The 27,785-nt window shown below is 47.7% G+C and overlaps 1 protein-coding gene across 1 annotated transcript in view; it reads right to left on the bottom strand.

The window, feature by feature from the left end:
* Positions 1-27,785, bottom strand: part of LOC144310933 (myosin-13) — a 39,557-nt gene that overhangs the window by 11,095 nt on the left and 677 nt on the right. Inside the window, exons 2-19 of the mRNA XM_077892639.1 lie at positions 26,128-26,246; positions 25,255-25,404; positions 24,956-25,126; positions 23,883-24,192; positions 21,015-21,088; positions 20,827-20,914; positions 16,792-16,909; positions 15,077-15,200; positions 13,984-14,120; positions 12,102-12,357; positions 9,665-9,907; positions 7,895-8,071; positions 6,518-6,663; positions 6,323-6,413; positions 4,926-5,315; positions 2,706-2,832; positions 2,506-2,624; positions 241-437 (exon numbers count right to left, since the gene is read on the bottom strand). Of these exons, the coding sequence (XP_077748765.1) occupies positions 241-437; positions 2,506-2,624; positions 2,706-2,832; positions 4,926-5,315; positions 6,323-6,413; positions 6,518-6,663; positions 7,895-8,071; positions 9,665-9,907; positions 12,102-12,357; positions 13,984-14,120; positions 15,077-15,200; positions 16,792-16,909; positions 20,827-20,914; positions 21,015-21,088; positions 23,883-24,192; positions 24,956-25,126; positions 25,255-25,404; positions 26,128-26,246 (3,037 nt within the window). The remainder of the gene's footprint in view (positions 1-240; positions 438-2,505; positions 2,625-2,705; positions 2,833-4,925; positions 5,316-6,322; positions 6,414-6,517; positions 6,664-7,894; positions 8,072-9,664; positions 9,908-12,101; positions 12,358-13,983; positions 14,121-15,076; positions 15,201-16,791; positions 16,910-20,826; positions 20,915-21,014; positions 21,089-23,882; positions 24,193-24,955; positions 25,127-25,254; positions 25,405-26,127; positions 26,247-27,785) is intronic.

Raw genomic sequence — 27,785 nt, 5'->3', positions numbered from 1 at the left:
GGGCAGGGTCTAAGCATCACCTGGAGAATCCCAAAGTGCTTGGTGGCAAAGCTGGTCACCAAGAAGCCACCAAGGGAACAAGGACAGTCCTAGGGGAAGGATAGGGATGCCCTACCTGGATGCTTAACAAAAACTCAAGGGCATGGGAAGGACGAGAGGGTCTCTCAAGGCAGAAGAATTCTCTGTCCCTTCACTCGTGTTTTGGGGTCTCCTCTGCTGCTGTGGCCGGGGAGCCCGTACTTGGCCTCCTCCAACTCCTCGGTGCGCTGGATGGCGTCCGTCTCATATTTGGTCCTCCACTGGGCCACCTCGCTGTTGGCCTTGGACAGCGCCCTCTGCAGCTCGGCCTTGCCCTCCTGCTCCTCCTCATACTGTTCCCGCAGCAGGTCACAGTCATGGCGGGAGGACTGCAGGGCGTGGGCCAGGGCGTTCTTGGCCTGTGGGAGGATGGTGGTAGCAGATTGCAAAGACATTTGGCCATTATCAAGCCAAAGTATCTTCATTTAAACTGGCATCTCTGAACTAGGGGTGGGGGAAGGGGAGGTGGGTGGGGGGTGGGGGTGACTAGGTGACGGGCACTGAGCGGGGCACTTGATGGGATGAGCACTGGGTGTTATTCTATATGTTGGCAAATTGAACACCAATAAAAAATAAATTTACAAAAAAATAAAAAATAAAAAATAAAATAAAATAAAATAAAATAAAATAAAATAAAATAAAATAAAATAAAATAAAATAAACCGGCATCTCCCAACGTGAACTATTCCCGACCTGCCTTCACAAACTTAGCCGTACCTGCGTATGTCTTGTGTTATCTAATTTTTTTTCAAGTTGACTCCCTTATTGTATTTAAATATTCAGATTTTGCCAGTAAACTATTAAACTACATTAAATAAACAAGCACTAACATTTGCCACAAGCAGATGGGAGCCATAAGAATAAAGGCAACAGGAATAAAGCAGTGTTCTCGATCCCCTTCTAACTAGGTCCTGGCCACTGCGGCTCTGTGCCTGAAGCCCACTCTCTGTACGCCTTGATAAGAAAAATGAGCCCTTGCTAGAGAGACGGTATCCAAATTGAGCTCTTTTCTTTATGCAATCAGAAGAATTAAAACAGAATTAGAAAGGGGATAATTTTCTTGCTACTGATGCAATGCTATAGAAAGATGTCGCCGTGAAAAACCCAAAAGCATTGTTTGGTGTCAGCAGGGGCTGTGTCTCCACACCAGGGAACTCTGATGTGAGCTGTTCTGTCTCCATGGCTGTCCTACCTCTTCCCAGGCAGGGAGGACATGCCCAGGGGCCTCCCTCGCGTACTCCTACTTGGTCAGGAGGATAATTTAGCTCTCCTCTTGATGATCACAAAACACTTTTTTTTTTTTTTTAAGATTTTAAGTAATCTCTACATTCAACGTGGGACTTGAATGCACAACCCTGAGATCGAGTTGTGTGCTCTACAGACTGAGCCAGCCAAGTGCCCCACACAACACTTGATGCCACCATCAAAGAAAGAGTTTTGTTCACCCAGCATAGTCATGTGCACATTTCCATCTTTTTGGAAACACAGATAGACAGCAAAACTTTGCCCAAGGAAGAGAATTCAGTTGCTACTGTATCCTGGCCAGAAGACAGCCTCGTTCCTGTAATGGATTTTCTCACTGCTTGTTCAGACTCTGGGTCTTGCCACAACCCCGCCCCAGTTCCCTGAAGACCCTTACCATATAGTGGAAAGATGGGAGACTAATAAAATGCTTGGTTTTGTCTTTAGAAGAAGTGGAGCCTGGGAAAATTCTAGAAGATTGCCTTGTAAGTCCCACCCGGTGCATGGCAATCTCAAAATCACAGAACGTAATTTTGTAGACTCCTGGATTCTTATTCTCATGCTTGAACACACATTGACAGCATTTATTAGGCACCTGATGTGTGTACTGTTCTACTGTGCACTGTACATGTTTACCACTAGGGAAAAATTATTCTTGCCTGGGAGTTTACAGGTCAGTGGGGAGATGGGCTTTATGAACATAAATATCTAGGTATTAAAGTCAAGACGTGATGATGGTGTCATGTTTATGTCCCAAGCATGCCCCTGAAAGCTGTGCAGTCTTTTTGAAGGAGGAGAATTTAAAATCGGGTGCTGTAGCAGGTGACACATGAGTGATGAGGAAGGAAAAGGAGGGCATTTCAGGTGGCCAGGATGAATGGCTGAGCAGAGTGAAAGAATACACAGCAACAGAGATGGTCAAGCTGGGGCGGCGGCAGGGAGGGGATGCCCTGGCTGGAGAGGGGTGTTTATCAGACCACCCTGTGAGGGACAGAGGAGCCCAGAGGACGGAGCACCCTGGCTCTGAGGAAGGAAATCCAATGCCAAAGTCCTGTAGCCTCAAAGAATGGGCTCCCACCTTGCCACATAGCAGAGAGGAGAAGCATCGGACTTCATGCATTGCCTCCAAACAGTTTTTGTGGCTTCTCGTTCTGACTCTGCCATTTCAGAAAGAGGCATTCTTACCTTGGTTTCTTCTTCCAGTTGCCTCTTAAGCTCCTCCAGCTGCTGCGTGAGGGCCTGCTTGCCTTTGGTTAGCTGTGAAATCAGAGACTCCTTCTCTTCCAGTTGGTGGCTCAGCTCCCCTACCAAACAGATGCATGAGTGTTGCTGACTGTCGCTGACTCGTGGCCTGGCTGGGCTAGAGAAGCCCTGCCCATCCTTACCATTTTGGGTCTGCAGTCTTGCCTTCTGCATGTTCAGATCATGGATTAACTGTGTCTGTTGGTCATCCTTGGCTTTGATCTCATTAAATTGGTCTTCTACAGTCCGACACATTCTTTCCACATTACTCTTTTCAAAAAAAAAAAAAAAATCAACATTAATGGGAAAAATGGGTTTCTGGTGTTCAGTATTGAGCTGGGAGTTTGATAGTTTAGCCCCTTAGCAGGTAAAACAAAAATAAAAATGGAGAGCACATAAATGTCAGTTTAAAAAATTATAATCAGGGGATCCCTGGGTGGCTCAGCGGTTTAGCGCCTGCGTTTGGCCCAGGGCGCAATCCTGGAGTGGAGTGGGAGTCCCAAGATCGATTCCCACGTCGGGCTCCTGGCATGGAGCTTGCTTCTCCCTCCTCCTGTGTCTCCTCTGCCTCTCTCTCTCTCTCTATGTCTATCATAAATAAATAAATAAATAAATAAATCTTTAAAAAAATTATAATCACTTCAGATTTGCTTTATTTTTATCTGTGATTATTGCTTAGTCACCACGAATAGGTTGGAGCAATAGCTTTAAGTAGATAAGTATTGATTGGTTTGTAAAAAAAAAAAAAAAAACATAAAAACCTTTGAGAAGATGCTACTCAAAGGAACCCCAGAATCCTCTTGTAATATAAGTAATTCTGCTGTCATGTGAATAATATTACCACCTGATTTGTTTATTTGAAAGCAGTATATTCAGATGATAGTGTTGAATATTTCATTTGGTTATACGAAAGATTCTTTATGGTGGAGGTGGCATGGAGGGATTCACTCCCCCAGCCTCTAGTTGGCCCGTATTTTTGTGAAGTTTGTAGATTCCCTCCTCCTAACTCACATAACATAAAACAAATATCTTGAGCATCTATTTTTCCTCAGACTGAGAAGTAAAAGATGGTGGTATAAGAGGCAGGAATATTAGATTTGAAGGAAGTTTTCAAGGGGTTTAGGATATCTTTAAGAAAATGACATATGAACATGAAACAACTTTATATGGGATAGCTGAAAAAGAGACAGCAACTCACAAGGAGAAAAATCAAAGGATACAACAATTTAAAAAATATAAAGCAATATAGGCACTTCTTCCACTGGATTCTAAAATTGAGAACAGATAGCATGAACCAGTGGCAGAGAAAGGGAGGTGGCAAGGAGGTGCTGCATGTGGGTGGTGGTGTCATCTGTTCTAACCCAGAAAACCCTGCAACCTGGCCTGGGTGCTACAGGGGAGAGAGACAAAGATAGAGACAGAGAATACATACAGACATAACTCCTTAGAGGGAGGAAAAAGCCAAGAAGAGCAGAAAAATGGGGAAGCAAGCAAGAGAGAAAAAGGAGTTGCAGTCAAACAGTGAGAAAGAAATCAAGAGGAAGCCCCAGGCTGTGGGCATCCAGATCCTAAAGTAGGACAGCAAGAGGCCCCATGGATCTAAGAGCCCACCATTATTCTCTAAGGAAGCCTTTGCCCTGAAGTCAAACATAGGGGTGGGTTTAGCAGGAAGCTGGTGAGGTTTGAACTTAACGACCTTCACGTGCATGGGCCCTAGATCATGCAGGTGGTATAGAAGTTTCCAGGTGGGGAAGGGAAGCTAGATGCAAGCAGAATATATTTGTAGGGAGGCATCACTGACAAATGGCCTAAAGAGGTCTCAGAAGACAGAGATCTGAGTCTCCAGGGTGCCAGTAATTTGTAACTTCTTTTTCTACTCTAAATGAATATTTGCTTTCATGCCTAACTTTGTATTTATAATTTTGCATATGTTTTCTTAAAGAGACCCTCCCCTCCTGAATTTCACATGCTTCAAGTGGCACAAAACTTGTATCTACCCCTGTTCTCACACATAACTTCATGCTGGTTATGCCTCATGCTGGTTATGCCTCTAAGGAGGTGGCACGTAGAAAGCCGTTTGGTGCAATCCATCCACAGGTTTAGTTCTAGAAAATGACCAATGGATTGGAAGATTCTGAAAACTTTCTGAAACTTTGGAAGGATGATGAGACCTTGAGTCATAGTGGGTCATTGTGTCAAGGTTGAATGACAGGAATGGATTTGGGGGGTTGTGGTCAGGCAGAAGGCAAGAGGGCTTTTCAGTTTTGAATGGGCAGTGAGTTTGGGGGGATCAGATTGCTCCTGCTCCCTGGGGTGGTGTATGTGGCCACCTCAACGTTTGCTAAGAGCAGGGGGTCAGGTACCTTTGACTTGGAGACAGTCTCAATGTTACTGGCAAGGTCATCGATCTCCATCTTCAGCTCGCTCTTCTCCTTCTCCAGCTTCTGTTTGACCCTCTGCAGGTTGTCTATCTGCTCCCCGAGCTCGGCCACGCTGTCCGCGTGCTTCTTCCGAAGAGCAGCCGTGGTGGCTTCGTGCTGCAGGGTGGCCTCCTCTAGGTCCCTGCGAAGTTTCTGGAACTCAGCCTCCCGCTTCTTGTTCATCTCCACCTGGGCAGACGTGACCCCACTGGCTTCTTCCAGGCGCTCGCTAATCTCCTCCAGTTCCCTGGAAAGGTCAGAGCGCTGCTTCTCTGCTTTGGCCCTGGAGGCGCGCTCTGCCTCGATTTCCTCCTCCAGCTCCTCGATGCGGGCCTGAAAGGGTCACTGCATCAGGAATGTTGGGAAGAGGGAGCAGCCCACTTTGGGAGGGGCAGGGTGGTGAGGGGCTGGGGGTGGGCATCACAAAGGAAAGACTACATAACATTCACGTAGTGAGGAATAAACTTGGAGACCGGCCCAATGTCTATCAGTAGGGGAACGGCCAAATTCACCATGATGGAGCCACGCTCCAGAACTTCATGAGCAGTTAGACTTGACCCGTGTGTACCACGGCCAGCTCTGCAGGATGCATTGCTACATGAAAGGAGCAAGTTGCAGAACCATAATCTCTGTATTACCATATTTAAACTAAAAAATATAAAGCATATAAAATATAAAATCTACATCTATTTAATGAATATATTTACATGCATAAATATACATGCAAAGATAGATAATATATGCTTGCATATATTTATGTTCTTGTTCCTTTATATTTTAATATATATGTACATATCCATATGTATATGTGTATCATATATATATACACATATATCTCTCTATATATATCTTCCATATATAGTCTCCTTGGGTCTTTTTTTTTTAAGTTTCATTTTTAAGTAATCTCTACACCCCAGTGTGGGGCTTGAACTCAGAACCCTGAGATTGAGAGTTGCATACTCTACCAATGGAGCCTGCCAGGTGTCCCTCTTTGGGTTTTAAATGCGTACATAAACCTGTAGCAAAAGATCCAGAAGAATACGAATCCACCTGAAAGTGGGAATGACTTCTGAGAAGGGGGATTATGGGTGGTGATCAAAGTGTCCTTATCAATATCCTTATTTAGCCTTATTGGTAACACTGTGATATTCTCAAGGAAATCTATGTGTGTGCTACTGACAAAATCAAAGTGTTAATTTCAGAAAAAATAAAAAGGACAGGACATCCTCTCCAGCTCCAAGGGCACAGGGAAAATAGGCAACAAAAGGAACAAAGGCAAAAGGGCAGGAGGGGCCCCTCCAGAGGGTTTTCAGTGTTCCAGAAGGTTTTGGCACTTCTACCTGCAGTTCTTTGATCTTCTTTTGTAATTGTAAACTGTGCACTTGTTCATCGTCAATTTTGGTTTGCAATTGACTGATTTCAAACTCCTTCCTGAAAATAGATGCATATGTTTAAAATAACATAAAATCCCAGCCATTTAAAGGGATAAGTTGGCACTTGGGCTCAGACACAGAAGTCAAACACGAAATCTTTACTTCTTCAATTTCTCCTCCACTTGCTGCTTGTCATTTTCCAGATCCATGATGGATTCCTGGGACAGTTTCAAGTCCCCTTCCAACTTCTTCTTTATTCTCTCCAGATCTGCCCGCAGTTTCTTCTCCTGCTCCAAGGAGCCCTCGAGCTGGGGAGACACAGGCAGAAAGATTGGGGCTGACCCCTCAAGCCAGTGAGGATGCACATGAACTGGCAGCCTACTTTGGGCTCCTGGGAGTGTGCCTGCTGGTCTCTGGCCCCAGGAGGGAGCAAGTCTCCCCTGCCTCTCCACTCTTCCTCCTCCAGCAAAGGCTACCTCAAGGGGCTGGATCTCTCAGAGGCCTTCTGGTGCCTCTTTCCACTGATTCCCACTTGGCCTGTCCTAGGCCACGTTCCCTAGGAACATGGTGCCCATAGATGCATGCTCGTGCCCAGATGGGAGCAAGGGGGAGCTTCCGTGGATGGGCTCTGCTACAGCCAGGCCCATGAGGGTCACTCCTCCTCAACCAACACCATGCATCCGTAGGGAGATTAGGGCAAATTTGTGTGTGTGTGTGTGTGTGTGTGTGTCCCCATGTGTGTATATACACATATGTGTGTGAGGACCAGGGCTGTAGGGGTGAAGCACGCCTGCTCCGGGGAACATGCAATCTGGACAAGTTCCAGCCACATTGTGAGTAAGCCTGAAAACGTCAGGCCTGGCTCTTGCAACCTAGAACATATACGCAACTGATGAATCCCTGCATTCTACCTCTGAAACTAAACAAACAAAAGAAGAAGAACAAAAGTGAAACACGATGGGGAAAAATGAAAATTGTCATGGCCACAAACAGGACTCATTTTTAATAATGTTAGAACAGGATCAGAGCTTTTGGAACCCAAGGACCTGCAAGTGGATGCTAAAAACGATGATGATGATGATGGTGATAGCTCTACGTGCTGAATTAGCTTTCTTTCTTTCTTTCTTTCTTTCTTTCTTTCTTTCTTTCTTTCTTTAAGATTTTATTTATTTATTTGGGAGAGATCGAGAGAGCAGGGGCAGGGAGAAGGAGCAGCAGACTCCCCACTGAGCAGGGAGTCCAGCTGGGACTCGATCCCAAGAGCCTGGGATCATGACCTGAGCCGAAGGCTTCACCGACCGAGGCCCCCAGGCGCCCCCGAAGCTGAGCTTTCGGTGGAAACCCTGCAAGGCGGAGCTGGTCGTACCCCCACTTCACTTTAAGTGGCTGGCTCAGCATTCCAGACTCATGTAGAACAGGCCAAGGTCCGGACTCAGCGAGTCTGACTCCGAATCAGAAGTGAGACTCCCCCTTCCTAAGCCCTAACCCCTGCCTCTGCAGAGTAACAGCCGTTAGAACCCAGTAGTAAAATTTCCTTACGTCATCCGTTTGCTGCTCCAGCTTGACATTTATTTTGATTAGACCGTTGACTTTATCTTCTTCCACCTGAAGATCATCCAGTGCTTGCTGATGGGCTTCCTGCAAAGACTTCTTCTCTTTGGTCAGTTTGGAAATGTTTTCCTCGAGCGCTGTCATTTCTTCAGAAAGGTTCTTGACCTGTGAGAATATCCACACAATATGGAGTGCTTAAACAATTCAATCCACAGCTATTGGGTTTTTTGGTGTGTGTCCCCCACCCCACCCCATGCTTTTCTTCTCCTTTTTCTTTCTTTTTTGGCTTCTGCTTCTCTAGCTCCGTGGCAGGTGTTCACTGTGTTGGCTGTGTCATTCGGAAACTGGCAGCCCCTCGGGTCTTAATTTCCTCTCTGGCCTGCCCAGGAGCCTCGGATCCTCCCGTTAGGAACATTCCTCCAGAGAGGGTTTTATGTCTTATAAGGGAGGGTGCTGATAAATGCAAGTAGGATGCTTTTGAAGGGCCACCCATTGATCTCTATGTATCACCATGTACCCATGGGAATGTGTTTTCCAGGTTGGGCTATTGCGGTTCAGACTAAGGCAGGAAGAGTAAGGAAAGATACCAAGTGCCTCTGCAAGAATATCCAGAATGGGAGCCTGGGCCGCCAGGACGCGGGAGAGGGGCACCAAACATGAAGCTTCAAGGCCTAAGTTGAACCGCGACCTACGTATGACACTCTTCCCAGATCGGAGGTTGTTAACCTCCTGACCCATCAGTTGAATCTGGCAGCGGACGTGTATTTTCTAGTTCATACAGTAGTTTACTCTCTCTTTCTTTTTTAAAGATTTTACTTATTTATTCATGAGAGACACAGAGAGGGGCAGAGACACAGGCAGAGGGAGAAGCAGGCTCCCTGGGGGGAACCTGATTCAGGACTTGATCCCGGGACTCCAGGATCATGACCTGAGCTGGAAGGCAGACGCTCAACCACTGAGCTCCCCAGGCGTCCCAGTTTGCAACTTCTCAATAAGTTATCAATATTGAAAAAAGAAGTGAAATTTCACATAAAACCCAGATGGAAAATTAGAAGCTCTGGGGATGCTGGATTCACATTCCCACCTGGCAGCCGTTGGGTCGGGCGTGCCGCCTTGGACAGGGCAGGTGCTCACCCGTTTGCCGCAGTCTTGACACCTCTCCGTTGTCCCTTACCCAACTCGAGAGTGTCCATCCAACACTAACCCTGGGTCGTCTCACCCCAGGTCAACCCCCTCCCTTACTCTACCTCATTAGTAATCATTATTACTTGAATTAAGTGCTGTGATTTTTCACGAATTTCTGTAAAAGGTGAGGATTCTCAATTTGACCAGGTATTTCCAGATACTCTGCACTTTGCCTATAATGCACGAGGGTCCCTGCCAGTGCCTGGTGTCATCCAGCTGTCTGCCCCCTTGGCCACCTACCTCTTTCCCTCCTTGTCCACCCGCCCCCTGGAGGTGTTTTGGTTTGCTCTTCCTGGGCCAAATGCAAACAAGGATGAGTAAGATGCCACCCTTCTCCAGGCTCTCTTGCTTCATGCAGGAGGGGCTGGGGCTGGAAGTCTGGGGTACACCCAGCCAGGCAGGAGGAGGGTTGACAAGAGCCTTCAGTGTAGACAACAAGGCAGAGGACAGAACTTGGTGGGACCTCACCACCTGTCCGCTTGCTCCCACCTCTGACTCCGGGCAACGTCTGCTCCCCACTGGGAGGCAGTGAGGACCATTCCAGAAGCTGTGAGGACTCCTGGCACTGCCCACCTTGTTCTCAGTGGCGTGCTTCTCCTTTTCCACTTTTGCCAGCGTCAACTCCAGATCATCGATGTCCCTTTTGAGAGACGAGCATTTATCTTCCAGGCTCCTCTTCTTCGCCACTAGGTCAGAATTCACCTCTTCTTCCTCTTCCAGCCTCTCGTTCAGCTCCTTGACTTTGGCTTCCAGTTGGATCTTGCTTTTGATGAGGCCCTCGCAGCGCTCCTCCGCATCGATCAGGTTTTCCGTTTCCTGCAAGAACCAGATCGTCGTGTTCCGGTCAGACTACAGCAAACCCTGCGAGGGGAAGTGCTCTGCCCTCCAAGAGCCCACTACCTGGACCTACGGCAAGGAACGGGTCACAGGCACGCACACGCTCTCACGTGCACATATGCACACTCAGGTGTGCGCACACATTCACATATGCACCCATGCATACACACATACATACACAGTTGAACACACATGTACACATGCACATATGCACACTCACGCACGTACACACATGTGCACACATGAACATATGCAACCATGGATATTCACACACACTCGTGCACACATGCGCACCACAGGTGTACACACACGCTCATGCACACTCATGCATGTACACATGTGCACACATTCGCACACATGCACTCATGCGTGTACACACACTCATGTGAACACATGAGCATATGCACCCATGCATGCGCACACACTTGCACACCTGCACCCTCGTGCATGTACACATACATGTGTACCCATATATATGCACGCACACACATACTCACACAATGCTCACATGCACACATGCACCCTCACACATGTACACATACGTGTGCACCCATGGATATGCACACACACTTGCATGCACGGGTGCATGTCTGTGTACACACTCATGTGTAGAGACATGCACCCACGCATGTGCACACATGTGCACGTACACACATACATAAATGCACACACACACGCACATCATTTGTATCTCATTGCTATACCTTTTTTTAACCACCAAGGACATCGACTTAATAGAAATTCGCCTGAAATAACTCAAGCACAGGACTCCATACAGTTCACGGGGCTTCTGCCAATTTGCCCCAAATCGCCCGGCCGGCCATTTCACTCTTCCTTTCACTACCACTTGAAAAATGACTCATCTACTCGTTACCACAAGCTACCTGGTATTTTCAAAACATTACTACCTTTTAAGTTCCAATAAAAAAGTGCAGTCTATGCCCGTGAGCCCTGCCTCCTCGAGCCCCAGAGCAGGAAGTTCAAAATAGGAATAAAGTGAATATGTAGAGATATGTCCCAGAGGGCTCTGTAATGAGTCTCTTGGACAGGTCAAGATCAGCTAATAATTGGGCTATACCGTGTTGTGTAAGAGTGCTGTAAAAACTGGGCCCACATTTCAAGATTATGGGTAAGAATAAGCGTCGGTGTTAATTGAGCATGTACCATGTGCCAGGTATTTCAGAAGCATGGGCTCACCCGATCCTCCCGACAACCCTATGATGTGCGTCCTATTACTGTGCCCATTTTACAGATGAGAAGAACAAGGCACAGAGAGGCTACGAAACTTGCCCGAGGCCACACAGCTATCCAATGGAGGATCTGGGATATAAATCCAGCTACCTGGTTCTAAAATTTGTCTTCTCTCCCACTCAGCTTGGGAAAGTGCTCCCAATGACCACGCTGTACTGATTGGGAGAATAAGAAGGGGAGGAGAAAATGCTTTGTATGCGAGGCATTTGGAGGTTTATTTAAAAAGGGCAATTCATTCGTGAATCGATAAAATTGCCCTGCCAGAGTGTTCATTTCCCCCACCTCCTTGATTCATTTTATTTTTTTTAAAGATTGTATTTCTTCATTCATGAGAGACGCAGAGGGAGGCAGAGACACAGGCAGAGCGAGAAGCAGTCTCCCTGCAGAGAGACCAATGTGGGACTCGATCCCAGGACCCCGGGAACATACCCTGGGCTGAAGGCAGGCGCTGACCCGCGGAGCCACCCAGGGGTCCCTATCTTCCTGATTTAAAAAGGGCCTATCTTCAAGGCATTTTTAGTATAATCATATTACCCAAACTCACGTATATACGATCACTCCTAATTTGAATTGTTGTAGTGACTTACCGGGAATTTTTGTTTTTCTTAAGACCTGGTGCATCCCTGACAGGCTTTAATTACGAGGACAGACACATCGCCCTCATGTCCACAGCAAAGTAGGCCTAACGCCGCTGTGGAAGACGGACGGAAATGAGGGTGAGCAGAATCCACTGTGCAGAGGAGCTCACCCTGCAGCTCGGCAGCGGCCAAGCCCCGCCGCCTCCGTCCTGGGACCCCGCAGGGGAGCTGCAGTACTCCGTAGGCCCACTAGGTGGCACCACGGCCCCTCGAATAGACGCACCTGCAGGGGCCTGGGCCTTGCTACTGCTTCTAACTGACCCGGGAGGCGGGGCGGTACTTACAGACTGCACCTGCAGCTGGAGGTCGTTCTTTTCCTGCAGCAGGGACACCATCTTCTCCTCCAGCTCCTTGCGGCGAGCCTCAGATCTGGCCAGCTCTTCCTTGGCCCTCTCGAAGTCTTCCTTCATGGTGGCCATCTCTCTCTCAGCCTCCGCGCTCTTGAGGAGCGGCTTGATCTTGAAGAACAGGTTCATCCAGGGCCAGTGCTTGACGTTCATGAAGGAGCGGATGTTGTACTGGATGCAGAAGATGGACTCCCTGGACATTGCATTGCGGTGGGCTGGGTTAATGACCATGGCAAGGACGCTGTCCACCCCTGCCCACCCCGGGGGTGGGGGGCCCATGCCCTTTACCCTTCCCTGGGGACGCGATGCCTGAGGTCCTGATTCCCGACGCCATGAGCATCTTCATCCCTAGTCCCCTGAGTCTAAAGATTTTATTTATTTATTTGAGAGAGAGAGAGAGAGAGAGAGAGAGAAGAGAGAGCACAAGCGGGTGGGAGGGGCAGAGGGAGAGGGAGAAGCAGAGGCCCCGCGGAGCAGGGAGCCCGGGGCAGGACTGGGTCCAGGACCCTGAGATCATGACCTGAGCCGAAGACCCAGGCGCCCGCCTCCCAGATCTCAACCGCTGACTCTCACCATTTTGAAAGACCCCATTGCCTTTGATTCCGTGCTCACGGCTTCATGGTACTCGGCACGTGGGCTCCTCTTCCTGCCTACCCGCGGGTGTACACCCGGGACCGTCTCCCCGACTCTTGCCCTCCTAGAATGGCCTACTTCCCTGATTTCGACTGGTGCCTGTCCCAGTGCCACCTGCCGTATCTCACGCTGTATCCCCCACAGCTCACGTGTGCCTGAAAAATTGCTTCTCTTTCCCATAAGCTGGCGCCTGCTAAGGGCTCGTCTCTCCCCCATTTCCATGCTGGCTTCCATTCTCTTCACCCAGCTAGATGCCTGCAAGGTGCACAGTGGTGGCCCATGTGGTGACACCAGTGTTAGAGCCATATAGGGCATCAGGAAATAGGCGAGAATGGGCCTCCCCTCAAGGTTTCCCCCTCCTGAAATCCCTAGTACTGTTGCTGAATTACCCAAGGAGTAAGACTCTTCAGTGTCCTCTGAATGCATCCCCTGCTCCCTCATGGGTGGACTCCTCCTTAGTTCAGATCCTTGTCACCTTCTGCAAACCTGATCCTCTCACTAGTCCCTGTACGTGCCTTCTGTGGCTTCCCAGCCAGACGCTCGGGTCTAGCCTCATTAACAGGGTGCAGGGGAGCCTGCGTTGGGTGCCTCTCCCTCTACTTGCCCCACGGTGACCTCCAGGCTGCGCAAAGCTTCCTTCAGAGAGTTCTCTCCTCTTGCTGACCCCTGCAGTACCCCCACAAACTCCCAGCCCAATTGAGGGCTTGTTGTCACTATGCCACATCGCCCCAAATGTGACTCTGACTTTGTACTTGTCATGCGTGTTACAGTCAGCCAAGTAGGGGTCGGCTCCCAGCCCATCCCTGAGCTCCTGGAAGGCAGGTTTTTTTTTCTTTCTTTCTCAAGACTGTATTTATTTATTTGAGAGAGAGAGAGAGAGAGCACAGAGAGAGAGAGGCAGAGGGAGAAGCAGACTCTCCTGCTGAGCAAATAGCCCAATGCAGGGTTCGATCCCAAGACCTGAGATCACAACCTGAGCTGAAGGCAGAGGCTTGACCCACTAAGTCCCCCCAGGCACCCTGGCAGGGTTCCTTTCTGTATCCCCAGCATCATGCAGGGTCCCTAGCATAGAATGGCCCCTTGGCAGGTGTTGGTCCAGTGAATGAAAGAAAACATTGATGCTTTAAGACCAAAACAGCTGTGAAGTGGGGAGGGCAGGATAAGGTGGGCCGAGGGTCCGAATCACCTCCTCTCCATCATCTTCTTAAACTCCACCCGCATCAGGTACCCCCGGCAGATGGCCTGAGTGCGTGTCATCAAGGTCACCAGCTTCTCGTCCCTCATCTCCTCCAAGAGTCCGAGAAGCCCAGCTTTGAAAAACACCTGCATCACAGAAGAGACGAGCCCTGCTTTGTTCTCAGCCGGTGTGCCAGCCAGGCACCCCTCCCGCACCCTGGGAGCCTGTGTGTGCCCGACCCAGCCCGCCGCCCTCGGAGCCCTGGCTTGGGGCTGGCAGTCCTTGCACCCCACGGTGGCTTCTCCTCTGGCCCTTCCCATAGGACGTCCCAGGGCCTGCCAATCCTCATGGACGGATTGGGCCAGAGCTCACACACAGGAGGTGGCAAAGAGGAGTCCAGAAAGTACCCTCAAAGCTCAGCTGTGCCCAGGTTAGGAGAAATTCACAGTCTGCCTCCCTGTCCTCCCCTCTGTCTGCCCCTCTGGGAAGACTGGTCCTACCTGCAGGCCCACTCACCCACGGCCCTCCTTGGCCCATGTTCCGAGGAAGCAGGGCACCCTTGGGGGTTCCACAGGCCCCGGCCAGCCCTTTCCAGGAAGGAGAGCCTTGGAGACAGGCCAGGATCTGAAGCTGGCCTTTGCCTGTCTCTGTCCCTGTGACCTCAAGAGCAGGTTTCTTGCCCTCTGGGAGCCTTTGTTTCCCTTGCCCTACCTGTAACCCCACGAGGTCAGGACTAGCCTTATCACCCCTGGGTTCCCGGAGTCTGCTGTATTCTCCTCTTTCCTTGGCTCTTAAGTCCCACACGAGATGCCTTTGCTCTGCTCTCTTAGGACACTAGAACTTTTTACTGCTTTCTTCCATTGCTGAGGGTAGTGGTGGGAGGGTGGGTGGAGAAGCCTCTAGACACTTAGAAACCAACATGGAAACAGGATTCTCCATACCTAGACCCTGGTTCCTTCTGCTTGGGCTCCTATGCAATGGGGTCATCAGGTTGGCTGGACAGGGAAAGACCTTTCCTCCCACCAGAGGACAAGCAGCCCCAGGGGTGTGGGTTACATGGGGTGGAGTGGGGGTAGGGTGTCCCAGCTTAAGGTATTCTCACCTTAGTGTGACCAAACCTATACTGCTCCCGGTCCACGTCGATGGAGCTCAGAAGCTTCTCAGAAGCATTTTTGCTGTCAATAAACTGCCCTTCGGGGATGGCACTGGCGTTGAGGATCCGGTACCTGGGTTGGGGAGGGGGAGAGCGGTGGGTGGGCCACCTGCTGGCAGCTGGGTGAGAGAAGTCTCAGGGACAGAGGGCCTCTGGCTGCATGAAGCTGGGAGGGTGTTCTCTCCTCACAATTTCCTGAGCGCTGCACCCTGCTGCACCCTGCTCCTCTGTGACCCAGGGGTCTTCAGCCCTGCCAGGGCCCAGCCCATTCTGCAGTGACTCAGGCATTATAGGCCTTCCCCAGCGTGGACACAGACTCTGGAGAGCCACCTCAGTTTAGGTAACAAGAGTCTGCCAGCAGTTGGCCGAGCACGCAGGAAGCCGAGACAACTTACCCTCAATCTAGTCTGGCTGTGGAAGCTGGATCAGGCCTAGCATCTACTTAGGGCCCCCACTTTGTCTGTTTGGCAGTGCTAGGTGGGGAGTGGTTTCAGTTGAGGGACAAAATTTCTTGAAGGGATTCAATCTCCTGAGAAGGGCCCCATACCAGAGACAAGTCCTGTCCCTCTACCTAAGGCCAGGCCTTCAAGAACCTTTTCCTGCTTCAGCCTTAGGAGGAAATGGCAGATTGTACAGCATGTCTGGCTGAGGGGCTACACAGCCGGAATTTTGCTTTCACAGGGAATAGTTCTTTTTTTAAATATTTTATTTATTTATTTGAGAGACAGAGAACAGAGGCAGAGGGAGAAGCAGACTCCTCCTATATAAGCAGGGAGCCCAATGTGATGCTTGATTCCAGGACCCTGAGATCATGACCTGAGCCACCCAGGTGCCCCCAGAGGGAAGAGTTCTTATCTGATGTAGAGGAATGTTGAAATCATCTGTGACTTGCAGATCTGTGGTCTGCAAGGGTCTCCAGGGTCCTTTCCTTTCCTCTACTCCAGACAAGGCCTGGAATTGTGGGTTCAGATGGCAGCTGGGAGGAGAGAGCTGGTCTGGAGCAGCGGAACTCAACTGGGGACAACTTAACCCCCACGTCCCCTTCCTCCCCCTCCTGCCCAGGGGACATCTGGCAAGGGCTGGAAATATTTTTGATTGTCACAGCTTGGGTGGGGTGGGGTTTGCTCCCAACACGGTAGGTAGAGACCAGGGATGCTGCTCAAATCCTACAACACACGTGACAACCCCCACAATAAAGGATTATCTAGCCGTAAACGTTGATAGTGCAGAAGTGGAGAAACTCTGGTCTGGGGGAACAATTAAGCTTGAAGGTGGAGGCTCTGATCCTGGCCTAGCACTCACTTTGGGTGTAGATCCTCCCTCCAGCAAAAAACAAGGCTCACAGAAACCCTGGGAGGCTGTGAGCTCACCAAACACCCAGTGCATGGAGCACCTCTGGGAGATGCACAAGGCGCTCTCAATATGAGAGAGATGGAGGGCCCTGGGGTGGCTCAGTTGGTTGAGCATCTGCCTTCAACTGACCTCACAATCCTAGGGTCCTGGGATCCAGCCCCACATTGGGCTCCCTGCTCATCAGGGAGCTTCCTTCTCCCTCCCTCTGCCCCTCCCAACTACTTGTGCTCTTTCTCTCACTCTCTCTCAAATAAATAAATAAAATCTTTTAAAAAAAAAAAAGGAGAGAGATGCAAAGCCAGGTGACCTACCGCTGTTTGAAGTCAGCATAGAGGATTCGGCTGGGGAATCCTTTCCTGCAAATCCGGATGCCCTCCAGGACGCCGTTACAGCGCAGTTGGTGCATGACCAAGTAGTGGTCCATCACACCTGGGGAGAGAATGTCCCCGGGGGATATGTCAGTGGCTTTTTCAGTGTCTTTGATGGGCACCAGAACACACGCTAATATACCCAGACTTGCGTGGAAAGAGTTAGTGCCAGCTCCACAATGGAGAGGTTGGGAATGCCTGGAGCCCGTCTACAGTCCTCACAGTGGAAATAATCCCAGCTTCCTGGGGGACACTCGAGCACCCCACTGCTCTGGGCTAAAAGCCAAAATATTGGTCTTTACCCTGTTCATGGCCCTTGAGTCTGTAGCTAGGCTCCAAAGGAGGAGAGAATGAATACGGATACCTCTTGGACTTCCCGTTAGATACCTTGAGATGCCCTTCTTTACTCAAGGTCAGTGATGTAGCAACTGTGGGCTATGCCTTTAGTGGGAGCAGAGGAACAGAGAGAAGGACGCCTGTGCCAGAGGGTGCAGGGAATTGAATGTAGGATGATCATCTGCTAACTGCTGAGCATGAGCTCTGAGAAGGAAGGAGGAGCATCAACTCTGGGAGATAGAAGAGAACCCATAGGGACAAGCCCTCACCAGGGATCCTCTTGGGTCAGGCACAAATCAAATGAGGACTGAGAAAATTCTGTTCTGGGGCTGTGTGAGTGGTTAGGAAAAGTAGTATGGCTGCATAATGACTTTTGCCTAGGTTGTTGGGGAGAGAGGGCACTCAAACTGTCTCTGATGAGCATTCTGGAAACTTCTAGGAGGCTCACAGCTTTCCTTGGTGGCTGGGAGGAGAGATGACTATTCATTTATGCAATTATCATTGTTCTGCTGGAGCTGTGCCATCTGATACAATAGTTTCTGACCACCTGTGGTTATTTAAATTTAAAATTCATTAAAATGAGAAGTTTTTCTTAGCTGCACTAGCTGCATGTCCTGTACCCAGTGGTTGCCGTATGGGACAGCACAGATGTGGAATATTTCCATCTTTCCAGGAGGTTCCACTGGCTGGTGATTCTCTCGAGAAAGCAGTGGTTAAGACCGAGGAGAAACACATTAGACACTCAGAGGACCTCTTGTGGGAGCGAACCTGAGGGGTCACCCAGTCCAACTCCCAGTATATTTCTCGGATGAGGATTTTGAGGGGCTTATATGCCAGCTGTGCTGCTTTCTAGCTGTATGCCCTTGGACTTTCTGTGCCCCCATTTCCTGCGGAGCTGAGACTGGACTCCCTCCTTCCTCAGGGCCCCTGCTGTTGGTGCAGCTCAAAATTGAGTTGACTTCTCTCAGGGGTCTCTCCATATCTTTCCCAACCCAGGTGGAGACAGTGTCTGGAAAAGCGTGTAAAAAGAATCCTCTTTGCCCTCTGCCCCCATGTGCAAAACTTCTAAAAAGTCCCCTTCTGTCTTTACCACATTACTGCTGCTAAAGAATTTTCTTGCTACCCCTTATCATCTCCAACAAATTCCTTTCTCCTGCCATCTCAGCCTTGTGGGCAGTTGTGTGAATCATGTTTCTCCCGGTGTGTATCGTGTGATGCTTTGGCATCCTAGGGCCTTGCCGGGCCTGAGAGAGAGACTGCCCTCCCCTGAGAGCCAGTTCCTAGGATGGCAAACTGCTCCCCTGGGAGCACGCATCTCACACCCCTGCACACTAACCAACCCAAACCCTGCATCCCCCGACCACTGCCTTATCAGGCTTCCAGACTTCCAGGCCGGGCACCAGACAACCAAGGCAGCATCTGCACCCTGTGGCCTACTGAAATGATCCAAACTAGCCAAGCCAAACCAGCTCAGCCTGTTTGCCCAGTCCTCCCCCAAGCTTTCCCCTCACTCCCCACACGAGAGAGGACACCATGCACCGAGTGTGCTCCCCAGGGTGGGAAAAGCCGTTCGAGGTTTGATCAAGGACCATGACATGATTCCTGCCCCAGTTCTGGACACCCTGGGGCAGGCATTTCCATCTCTGCAGTCTCAATCCCCTCTTCTAGAAAATGAAGACGCCCCACTAGGTCCTTTCCAAAGCCTCGCTCATGCTCCTGAATCAGTCTTAGTCTATTCTCAGAAATGAGGAAGTAAACAGAGGGGTGCCAGAACAAAGGAGACGCAAAACAGAGAGGAAGGGATGGAGATTTTGTCACAATTTACCATCTAAGGGAAAAAAGAAACCAGTGGATTGCATAGGTTGCACCAGGTGAGGGGCAATCTGTCTCCCATTCCCCTGATGCTTGTGGGCAGATGCTTTATGAACCAGTCGTGCTATGGCACATTTGATTTGTGCAGACACGTTGCTCAAAAACAAATCGTCTTCTTGATGACAAACCAGCTACATGAAAGCCAACAATTTTGTTTGATGCATAACCAGAGATACAGCTCTGTTCTGACACTGGAGTAGTAATGGGCCGTGCTGGGTGCACTGGGAGGGATGTAGCCTGCCCTGACAAGGCGAGTCCAAACAGTGCACCAGTTGGCTTTTGCCTTTGACATAGGCTTTCACGGAAGATGGAGTCCACTACACATAGTAGACATGGTTGTTGGGAGAATTAAAATGTCTGGTTTTTGGTAATAATAATAATGGTAACGAGAATTATTATATTGATAATCATTATATTACTATAACAATAATATGATAATTATTATAATGATGGTTATTATAATCAGAATAAGAACTAATAATATAATTATACTGTACTATATAATAAACAATACAATCATCATTAATGTAGTAATACAATTATTTCCCCCACAATGTTATCATTTCCCTCATGGTTATTATCATCCGTAACATTATTATCACAATTCTTCTTCTTGTAATTATAATACTAATAGTTGTTATAATTGGCAGCCAGATAGACTGAGTATTCACAACGTGCTTGGCCCTGCTTGAAATGCTTGACGTGTACTCACTCATGCAATCCTCACAGCAACCCCGTAAGGCAAGTTGAGTGAATTAATATTTACAAAGTTTATAAGCGCTCATTAGATAAATAAATGAATAGCTAACTAAGTGAATGCATGCATAAAATGCCACTTTAATCCTCATTTTATAGCCCAGAAAGCTAAAGTACACAGCTAGGGGGTCCCATGGGCAGAGGCAGGTGGAGCTCGGGTTTTTTTTTTAGGGTTTTTTGTTTTGTTTTGTTTTGTTGTTTTTTCCCTCAGGTCTTTGAAACCCTCTGTTCACCTGTCACATTGCAGAGGCAGGACACTTATATTTGGGATAGATAACCCGGCTGTAAATGAGCTGCCTCGGAACCACTGATCTATGTGACCATGTCTTTTTCTCTTTGTGACAGATGACACTGAGACACATCTACCCTCTAAGAATATTTGTGAATCGGGGACTGAGTGAGGGTTAAGGGTCCTACTACACTGCAGAGGGCTCTAGATCTACAATTCTCAGTTTTCCCATCTGTAAAGTGGAGAGAACTCTGCTTACCTAGCTGTTGTAAGCAGGAGAGATGATAGAGTAACTGCATACCATAGAGGCTCCGGAAACGGTGGAATTGCTGCTGTTTTGACAGTGGAACACCTGTCTCTTTGGGGGAAAGGTGCTCTTTGGGGGAAAGGAGCCTTCGGGGAACCTTAGGAGAGTCCCAGCTCTGATGTGCCTCTCTACCTACTTTACTCTTTTCTGTATGACTTCAGAGTAGGGGAGCCAGAGAAAATACAGGATGCCAAGGTGAATTTGAATTTCAGATACAGTAAATCATTTTTTAGGGTAAGCGTATCCCAAATATTGCGTGGGTCGTACTACTTACAGTTTCAAAATCAAACTTAACAGGGCATCTGGTATTTTTATTTGCTCAATCTGGCCTTCTTACCTCATAGGATGTTGAGAGGTGATAAACACCATACCCCTCTTCTCAGGGAAACACACACACATACGTGCACATGGATGCACGCACACACGCAGAAGTTTGCACACATTTCAGGGAGTCCTGTTCTGATGGATTCTTACTCACCAGGAGTCTTGGTCTCATTAGGAATCAGACATCGCACAAAGTGAGGGTGAGTGCTCCTTAAATTGGTCATCAATTTGTTTAAATTTTCCTGGGACACAAATCGGAACAAGCATGTTTATACCTTATCAGCAAATGCCATTTCACTGGGCAGAAAATCAGCCAAACGGGGAAGCTGCCAAAACACAAACCCTGAACACAGCCGACACGGTCTGGAAAGAGGAGCCTTTCTTCTTCCCACCTTTCTTGCTTCCCCCGGAATCACCTGGAGACAGACACAGAGGATGTGTCAGATGCAGCCCTGAGGACACAGTGGTGCCCACTCCCCCAAAAGCCCCCAGTTTCATTGACATATAACTGACATAGAACATTGTCTAACTTGCAGGTGTACTCATATAACAGATACACTTATATATTTTGAAATAGTTGCATTAAGTTTAGGTGCCATCTGTGCCCATACTCAGTTACAATTTTTCTTGTGATGAGAACTTTTAAGATCTACTCTCTTAGCAACTTTTAAATATGCAACAGAGTATTGTTAACTATAGTCCCTGCCCGGTAGGCACAGTATGTTACATCACAGAACTTATTTATCTTATAATTGGAAGTTAGTACCTTTGACACCTTCATCCAGTTCCTCCACCCCTCACTCTCACCTCTGGTGACCACAAAGTCTGATCTGTTTCTGTGAGTTCGGTTTTCTCAGATTCCACCTATATGTGAGATTGTATAGGATTTGTCTTTCTCGGACTTATTTCCCTTAGCATAATGTTCTCAAGGTCTATCCGTGCTGTCCCAAATCCAAGATTTTCTCTTTTTTTATGGCTGAATAGTACACCATATTTTTTTTAAAAAAAGATCGTATTTATTCATTTGAGAGAGAGAGAGCAAGCGAGAGCATGAGTAGGGGTTGGAGGGGCAGAGGGAGAGGGAGAAGCAGACTCCCCACAGAGCAGGGAACCTGATGCAGGGCTTGATTCCAGGACCCCAGGATCATCACCTGAGCCAAAGGCACATGCTTAACTGACTGAGCCACCCAGGCACCCTTACACCATATTTTCTTTATCCATTCATCTGTTGATAGACACTTAGGTTGTTTGTATGTGTTGGCTATTGTAAATAATGCTGCAATGAACATGGGTTGTCGATATTTCTTTAGGATAGTGGTTTTGTTCATTTCAGATATATTCCCAAAAGTGAGATTGCTGGATCATATGGTAACCTTATTTTTAATTTTTTGAGGACCTTCCAATACTGTCTTCCATAGTGGCTACACCAATTTACATTCCCACCAACAGTGCACAGTGCTTTTTCTTAGTGGTGGCCACATCCTACAAACCCTGAAATGGGACTTTTGGGTTTCTTTTGACAGAGCTGAAGGGTTTTTGTTTCTTGTTTGTTTAAGATTTATTTATTTATTTGAGAGAGAGAGAGCAAAGGGAGAGTTAGAGGGAGAGGGAGAGAGAATCTCAAGCAGACTCTCTTCTGAGTGTGGAGTTCAATGTGGGTCTTGATCCCAGGATCCCAAGATCATGACCTGAGCTGAAACCAAGAGTTGAATACTTAACTGACTGCACGAGCTAGGCGCCCCTACTTGTTTGCTTTTAAAATGATCTAATTAGGGGATCTCTGGGTGGCTCAGCTGTTTGGCGCCTGCCTTTGGCCCAGGGCGCGATCCTGGAGTCCCGGGATCGAGTCCCACATCAGGCTCCCAGAATGGAGCCTGCTTCTCCCTCCTCCTGTGTCTCTGCCTGTCTCTCTCTCTATGTTTATCATAAATAAATAAATAAAAATAAATCTTAAAAAAAAACTAAAAATAAAATGATCTAGTTAGGGGCACCTGGGTGGCTCAGCGATTGAGCGTTGGCCTTCAGCTCAGGTTGTGATCCCAGGGTTCCCTGCACGGATCCTCCTTTTCCCTCTGCCTATGTCTCTGCTTTTATCTCTGTGTCTCTCATGCATAAATAAAGTCTTTAAAAATGATCTAATTATAGAATGAATGATTATATTGCCTGTATTTTCACATTAAGAACATTAACTTTAAAATTTGATGTATTTAAGATAGTCCATAATTTTACGAACCCTATTTTGGCAATTATTTTTAAAATATGAGTAAACTTCGCAAGTGATACTGGCTTCTGCCACCATTTTGGAAAACAGTCTGGAGCTTCCCCAAGAAGTTAAATAAACAGTTACCATATGACTCAGCAATTCTACTCCTAGGTATACATCGAAGAGAACTGACAACATATGCCCAGATAAACTTGTATACAAATGTTCCTAGCAGCATGATCCACAGTAGCCAAATGTTCATCAGTTCGTGAGTGGAGAGACAAATGTGTGCTATGCATGCACTAGAATATCACCCATCTATAAAAAGAAGTCAAGTACTGATACATGTCCCAACACAGACAAATCCCAGAAACATTCTGCTACATGAGAGAAGCCAGACACCAAAGCCCATACAGCATATGATTCCATTTACATGAAATGACCAGAACAGGCAAAGTCATAGAAGTGGAAAGGAGATTTGTAGTTGCCAGGACCAGGGGAAGGGGTGACAGAGCTGATAAAAGCCTTCTTGAATTCAATAGGGGCGATGGTTGCCCACGCTGTAAATATAGTCAAGACCCCTGAATTTTCTAAAGAGTAAATTGTGTGGCATGTAATTATACCTCAGTTTTTGAAGCTTTTCTTTAAGTAATCTCTACACCCAATATGAAGCTCGAACTCATGACCCCTGAACCTAGAGTCATATGTGCCTCCGACTGAGCCAGCCAGCCACCCCACCTCAATTTTAAAAAGGTATTTAAAAAATGTGGTATCAGCTCTTTTGTCCCCTGAGAGGCCCTGTTTACCTCTATTAGAGCTCAATCTCTTAAGGCAGAGAAAGAATAGGAGAGAGAAAATTGATTATCGGTGACAGACCAATACATCCAGCTTAGTCTGAAACTCGCACTTGAATCCTGGTTCTTCAGGAGCAGCTCTGGGTTATAAGTAATTACACAGAGCTTTCCACATGGGGCACAGGGCAGTGGGGAGGAGAGAAAGAATTTCACCTGCTTCTGCACCAGCATAGTTGGAAAAAAGGAATGACAGCAGCTTCAGCGAGGACTTCTGGTACAGCCCGACCACGGTCTCATTCAGGGGGTCCTTGTTCTTGTCAAGCCAGCCAGCAATGTTGTAGTCCACGGTGCCCGCATAGTGGACCAGTGAGAAGTGTGCCTCGGCCTTGCCCTTGGCAGGCTTGGGCTTCTGGAAGTTGTTGGACTTGCCCAGGTGCTGGTCATAGAGCTTGTTCTTGAAGGAGGTGTCTGTGGCCTTGGGGAACATGCACTCCTCTTCCAGGATAGAGAAGATGCCCATGGGCTGAAAGTAGGGAAGGACAGGCCATGACTCAGTATTTAATAGTGTGTTTCAAGGACTCTGTTGTCTGCAGGAGCCAAACACAACTTCTTTGGTGCTATGGCTCTGTCACCAGGAGCACTGCAGCATACAGTGCTAGGCATGGAGTAGGTGCTTAATTAATGCTTGTTGAACAAATGAATGTGGAAAGAAACTGTATGTATATAAAGGTAGCTCACTTTTAGCAATAGGCTTATCCCACTTCCAAAAAAGGGGAAATTACATACAAAGACATAAAATAATATGAGTCATTTTGAAACAATAATGTCTGGATTTTTTAGTAGCCACCTTAGGAAGATAAACTCATTCCAACAGGACCAGTGATCAAAACATTGTGGGAATTCCTTTTCTTTTTTCTTTCTTTTTTTTCTTATTAATGTCCCCTGTTATTTTTATAGTAACATTATTCCAAGAACTCCACTGGTCTATCTTCCTTGGGTCTTCGAATAAGTCAAAAAGCTCTGCAATGCCATAGTTCCTCCTGAGCTCCCATTCCCATCCTTGAGAAGAACTGAGCCCTTGGATCTTAACCACCCATGTACCTCTTTAGGTGTCTGCATTATGCATGCTTTCCAAACACTTTTCTCTGTAAGGGGACTCAGCTATCTGAAGGCTGGAAGAGTAGGGTTGGGATCACCATTCTATTATCAGGGTAGAGTGAGAGCAGAGAGATGATGGTCCCAACCAAGGAGGAGCTGACCTTGGGGAGCAGCCTCTATTTCTCTACCTTCTCGATGAGCTCGATGCAAGCAGCCAGGTCCATCCCGAAGTCGATGAACTCCCACTCGATGCCCTCCTTCTTGTACTCCTCCTGCTCCAGCACGAACATGTGGTGGTTGAAGAACTGTTGCAGCTTCTCATTGGTGAAGTTGATGCACAGCTGCTCCAGGCTGTTGAACTAGGTGTTGCAAATAGCAAAGAGTTTGAGTGAGTTTGGAAAATCCAGTGGGGATTCAGCAAAGCAGACACAAAGTAGAATACCATTTATTCAAACAACTTAAAGGGCCATTTATTCAAACAACTCACATCAAAGATCTCAAAGCCAGCAATGTCCAGGACCCCGATGAAGTATTGCCTGGGCTGCTTGGTGTCCAGCTGCTGGTTGATGCGGGTGACCATCCACAGGAACATCTTCTCGTAGACAGCCTTGGCCAGGGCACCCACTGAATTGGTCACCTTGAAGAAAGGTCACCCACCCAGCCCTCAAATTAGTGCTTTTATAGTTGTATTAAGTTGAAGCATGAGGCCAATGACATCTTCAAGGTCAAGAGCAGTTGGAGATTGGCAACTTCATATAGTCCAACCTAATATTAAATATTTCTTAAAACATTTGCTGGCTTAGGGTGTTGCCCTTCCTCTGAGAACTATCTCATTTACAAAGGTAGTCTTCTAACAACCATGGTTATAATACATGACTCTAGACCCTGGCCGCACATAACTGAACCAGAGGTGGACTTCTGATCCAAGTTGGATTACACGGAGTATTGCTCTCTCAGTTTGGAATTGGGGCCGAAGACACTTGTCTCAGTCTTGTGGGAAGCTCAACTATGGAGATGTGAACTTGGGAGCTATGGGGTGGCCGTGGGCAGGAGGGATGCAGAGAGTTTGTCCACCCAGTGAGAATATAGAAGAGAAGGAGAACAATGACTGTCCATGGAACCCCAGGGGAGGACCTGCCCAAGGCCTGCCCCACTCCTGAGGGGTCTTTCAGTTCCTGGCTACAAGCCACTTCTCGATTTGCATTCCTTGAGCTACCCCTAGGGTGTAAGAATGAAATTTCCCTTAATGCTGAAGCCAGTTGCATATGTATTTCTGACATCTGCAACTGAAAGAACCTTGAGATGGTGGTTAAAAGAGCAGAATAACCGAGTTGGCTGAACTCAGAGTGTCTCCATTTACCTGCTGGACGTTCTGCCCTTTGGTGACATACTCGTTCCCAACCTTCACCCTCGGACAACACAGGCCTTTCAGCATTTCTGCAGAGTTTAGACCCATCAGGTATCCAGCTTTGTCAGCCACTGAAAGAAGAGAGAAATGGTGTCACACAAGGATGGCAGTGGCTGATGGGGCCATTCTGGCTCTAGGACCTCCTAGAAATATTTCCTATAATCCTTATATGTATTTTAAAAAATGTTTTTAAAAAGATTTTATTTATTAATTTATTTGAGAGAAAGAGAGTGAGCACACAGAGGGAGAGGGGAAGGAAGAAGCAGACTCCCCGCTCAGCAGGGAGCCCAGCATGGGACTTGATCGCAACACTTTGGAATCATGACCTGGGCCAAAGGCAGATGCTTAACCAATTGACCCTCCCAAGCTCCCTTTTTCTGGTGTTTTTATATTGGCCTCTGTGCATCAGGACTGGAATTGTCCAAGGAAGCTTCCATCTCATAATCCAGGGATGCAGGTTTTCCAGAACTGCCAGTTTGCCTTCTAGATGCAATTTTGAATTGAAGGTTGATCTTCACCTACTGATATTTAAATTTCTTCCTTCCTTCCTTCCTTCCTTCCTTCCTTTTCTTTTTCAAGAAAGAGAGCAGGGGAGACAGATGGAGGGAGAGGGAGAGAGAGAATCCTAAGCAGACTCCATGCTCAGCATGGAGCCCAATGTGCAGCTCAGTTTCACGACCCTGAGATCATGACCTGAGCTGAAATCAAGTGATGCACACCTGACTGAACCACCCAGGTCCCCCTAAATTTCATTTTTTAAGAGGATACAGTGACACAGTGACATTGGACTCTGATAATTCAACAAAATACTATTATGAGTAAAGGAAGCACCATTTGGATAGTTAACAATACATGTTAAGCAGCTTCCGAAATTTATGCAAGATGCCATGCTCATAGCTGAGAATGGACTACAAAACCTGACCCAGTCTTCAGATGTTAGGAGAGGGTCAAAAGCAGTTGAGAATTGGCAATTTCATACAGTTTGTTGGAAGTTGAGTTGACTTTGGGATGTACTTGGTTGTCTGCATTGAGCTCATCCAGAGGATAAAGAAATCTTACTTCTCTAGGGACAGCCCTTCCTTGGTTGGGACCATTATCCTAGAGATGGCTGGGGAATGAGATAATGAAAATCCAGGACTGTATTTGTCAAGTGCTTAATAAAAAGTCAAATAAGTGCCTTCCTCTTGGCTTAAACTATCCCCTTCTCTCACTTTGCACTGTAGGTGGGTGGTATTCTTCTTGTCACTTAAACTTGAAAGCTTGGGGTGATTACATCCTTCCTCCTCATGCCTGACATGCCTGTGGTCAGATAGGCACTAAATCCTGTTCACTTCACCTTCAAAATAGCTGACATCTCCATTGTTTGGAATAGTATAGCGGCAGAGAGCCTGGACTCTAGACTCAGATGGTCTGACATTCAGATTTTGGTCTTGCCTACTTATTACTCATTTTTCTCACTTGAAAACTGGGGTGGAGGGGTTGTGGCCGTACCCCACTGGTTGGGTTGTCGTGAAATGGGCCTGGTGTGTGGTGAGCATTCAGCAAATATTCACTTGGATTGGTCACCATCAGAGGACCTCAGAGACAGATTCTGGCCCCCACTTTCCCAT

Source organism: Canis aureus, chromosome 3 (assembly GCF_053574225.1).
Source record: "Canis aureus isolate CA01 chromosome 3, VMU_Caureus_v.1.0, whole genome shotgun sequence".
NCBI lineage: Eukaryota > Metazoa > Chordata > Mammalia > Carnivora > Canidae > Canis > Canis aureus.
Note: the sequence above shows the minus strand (reverse complement) of the source record. Positions and strands in the feature narration are given on the sequence as shown.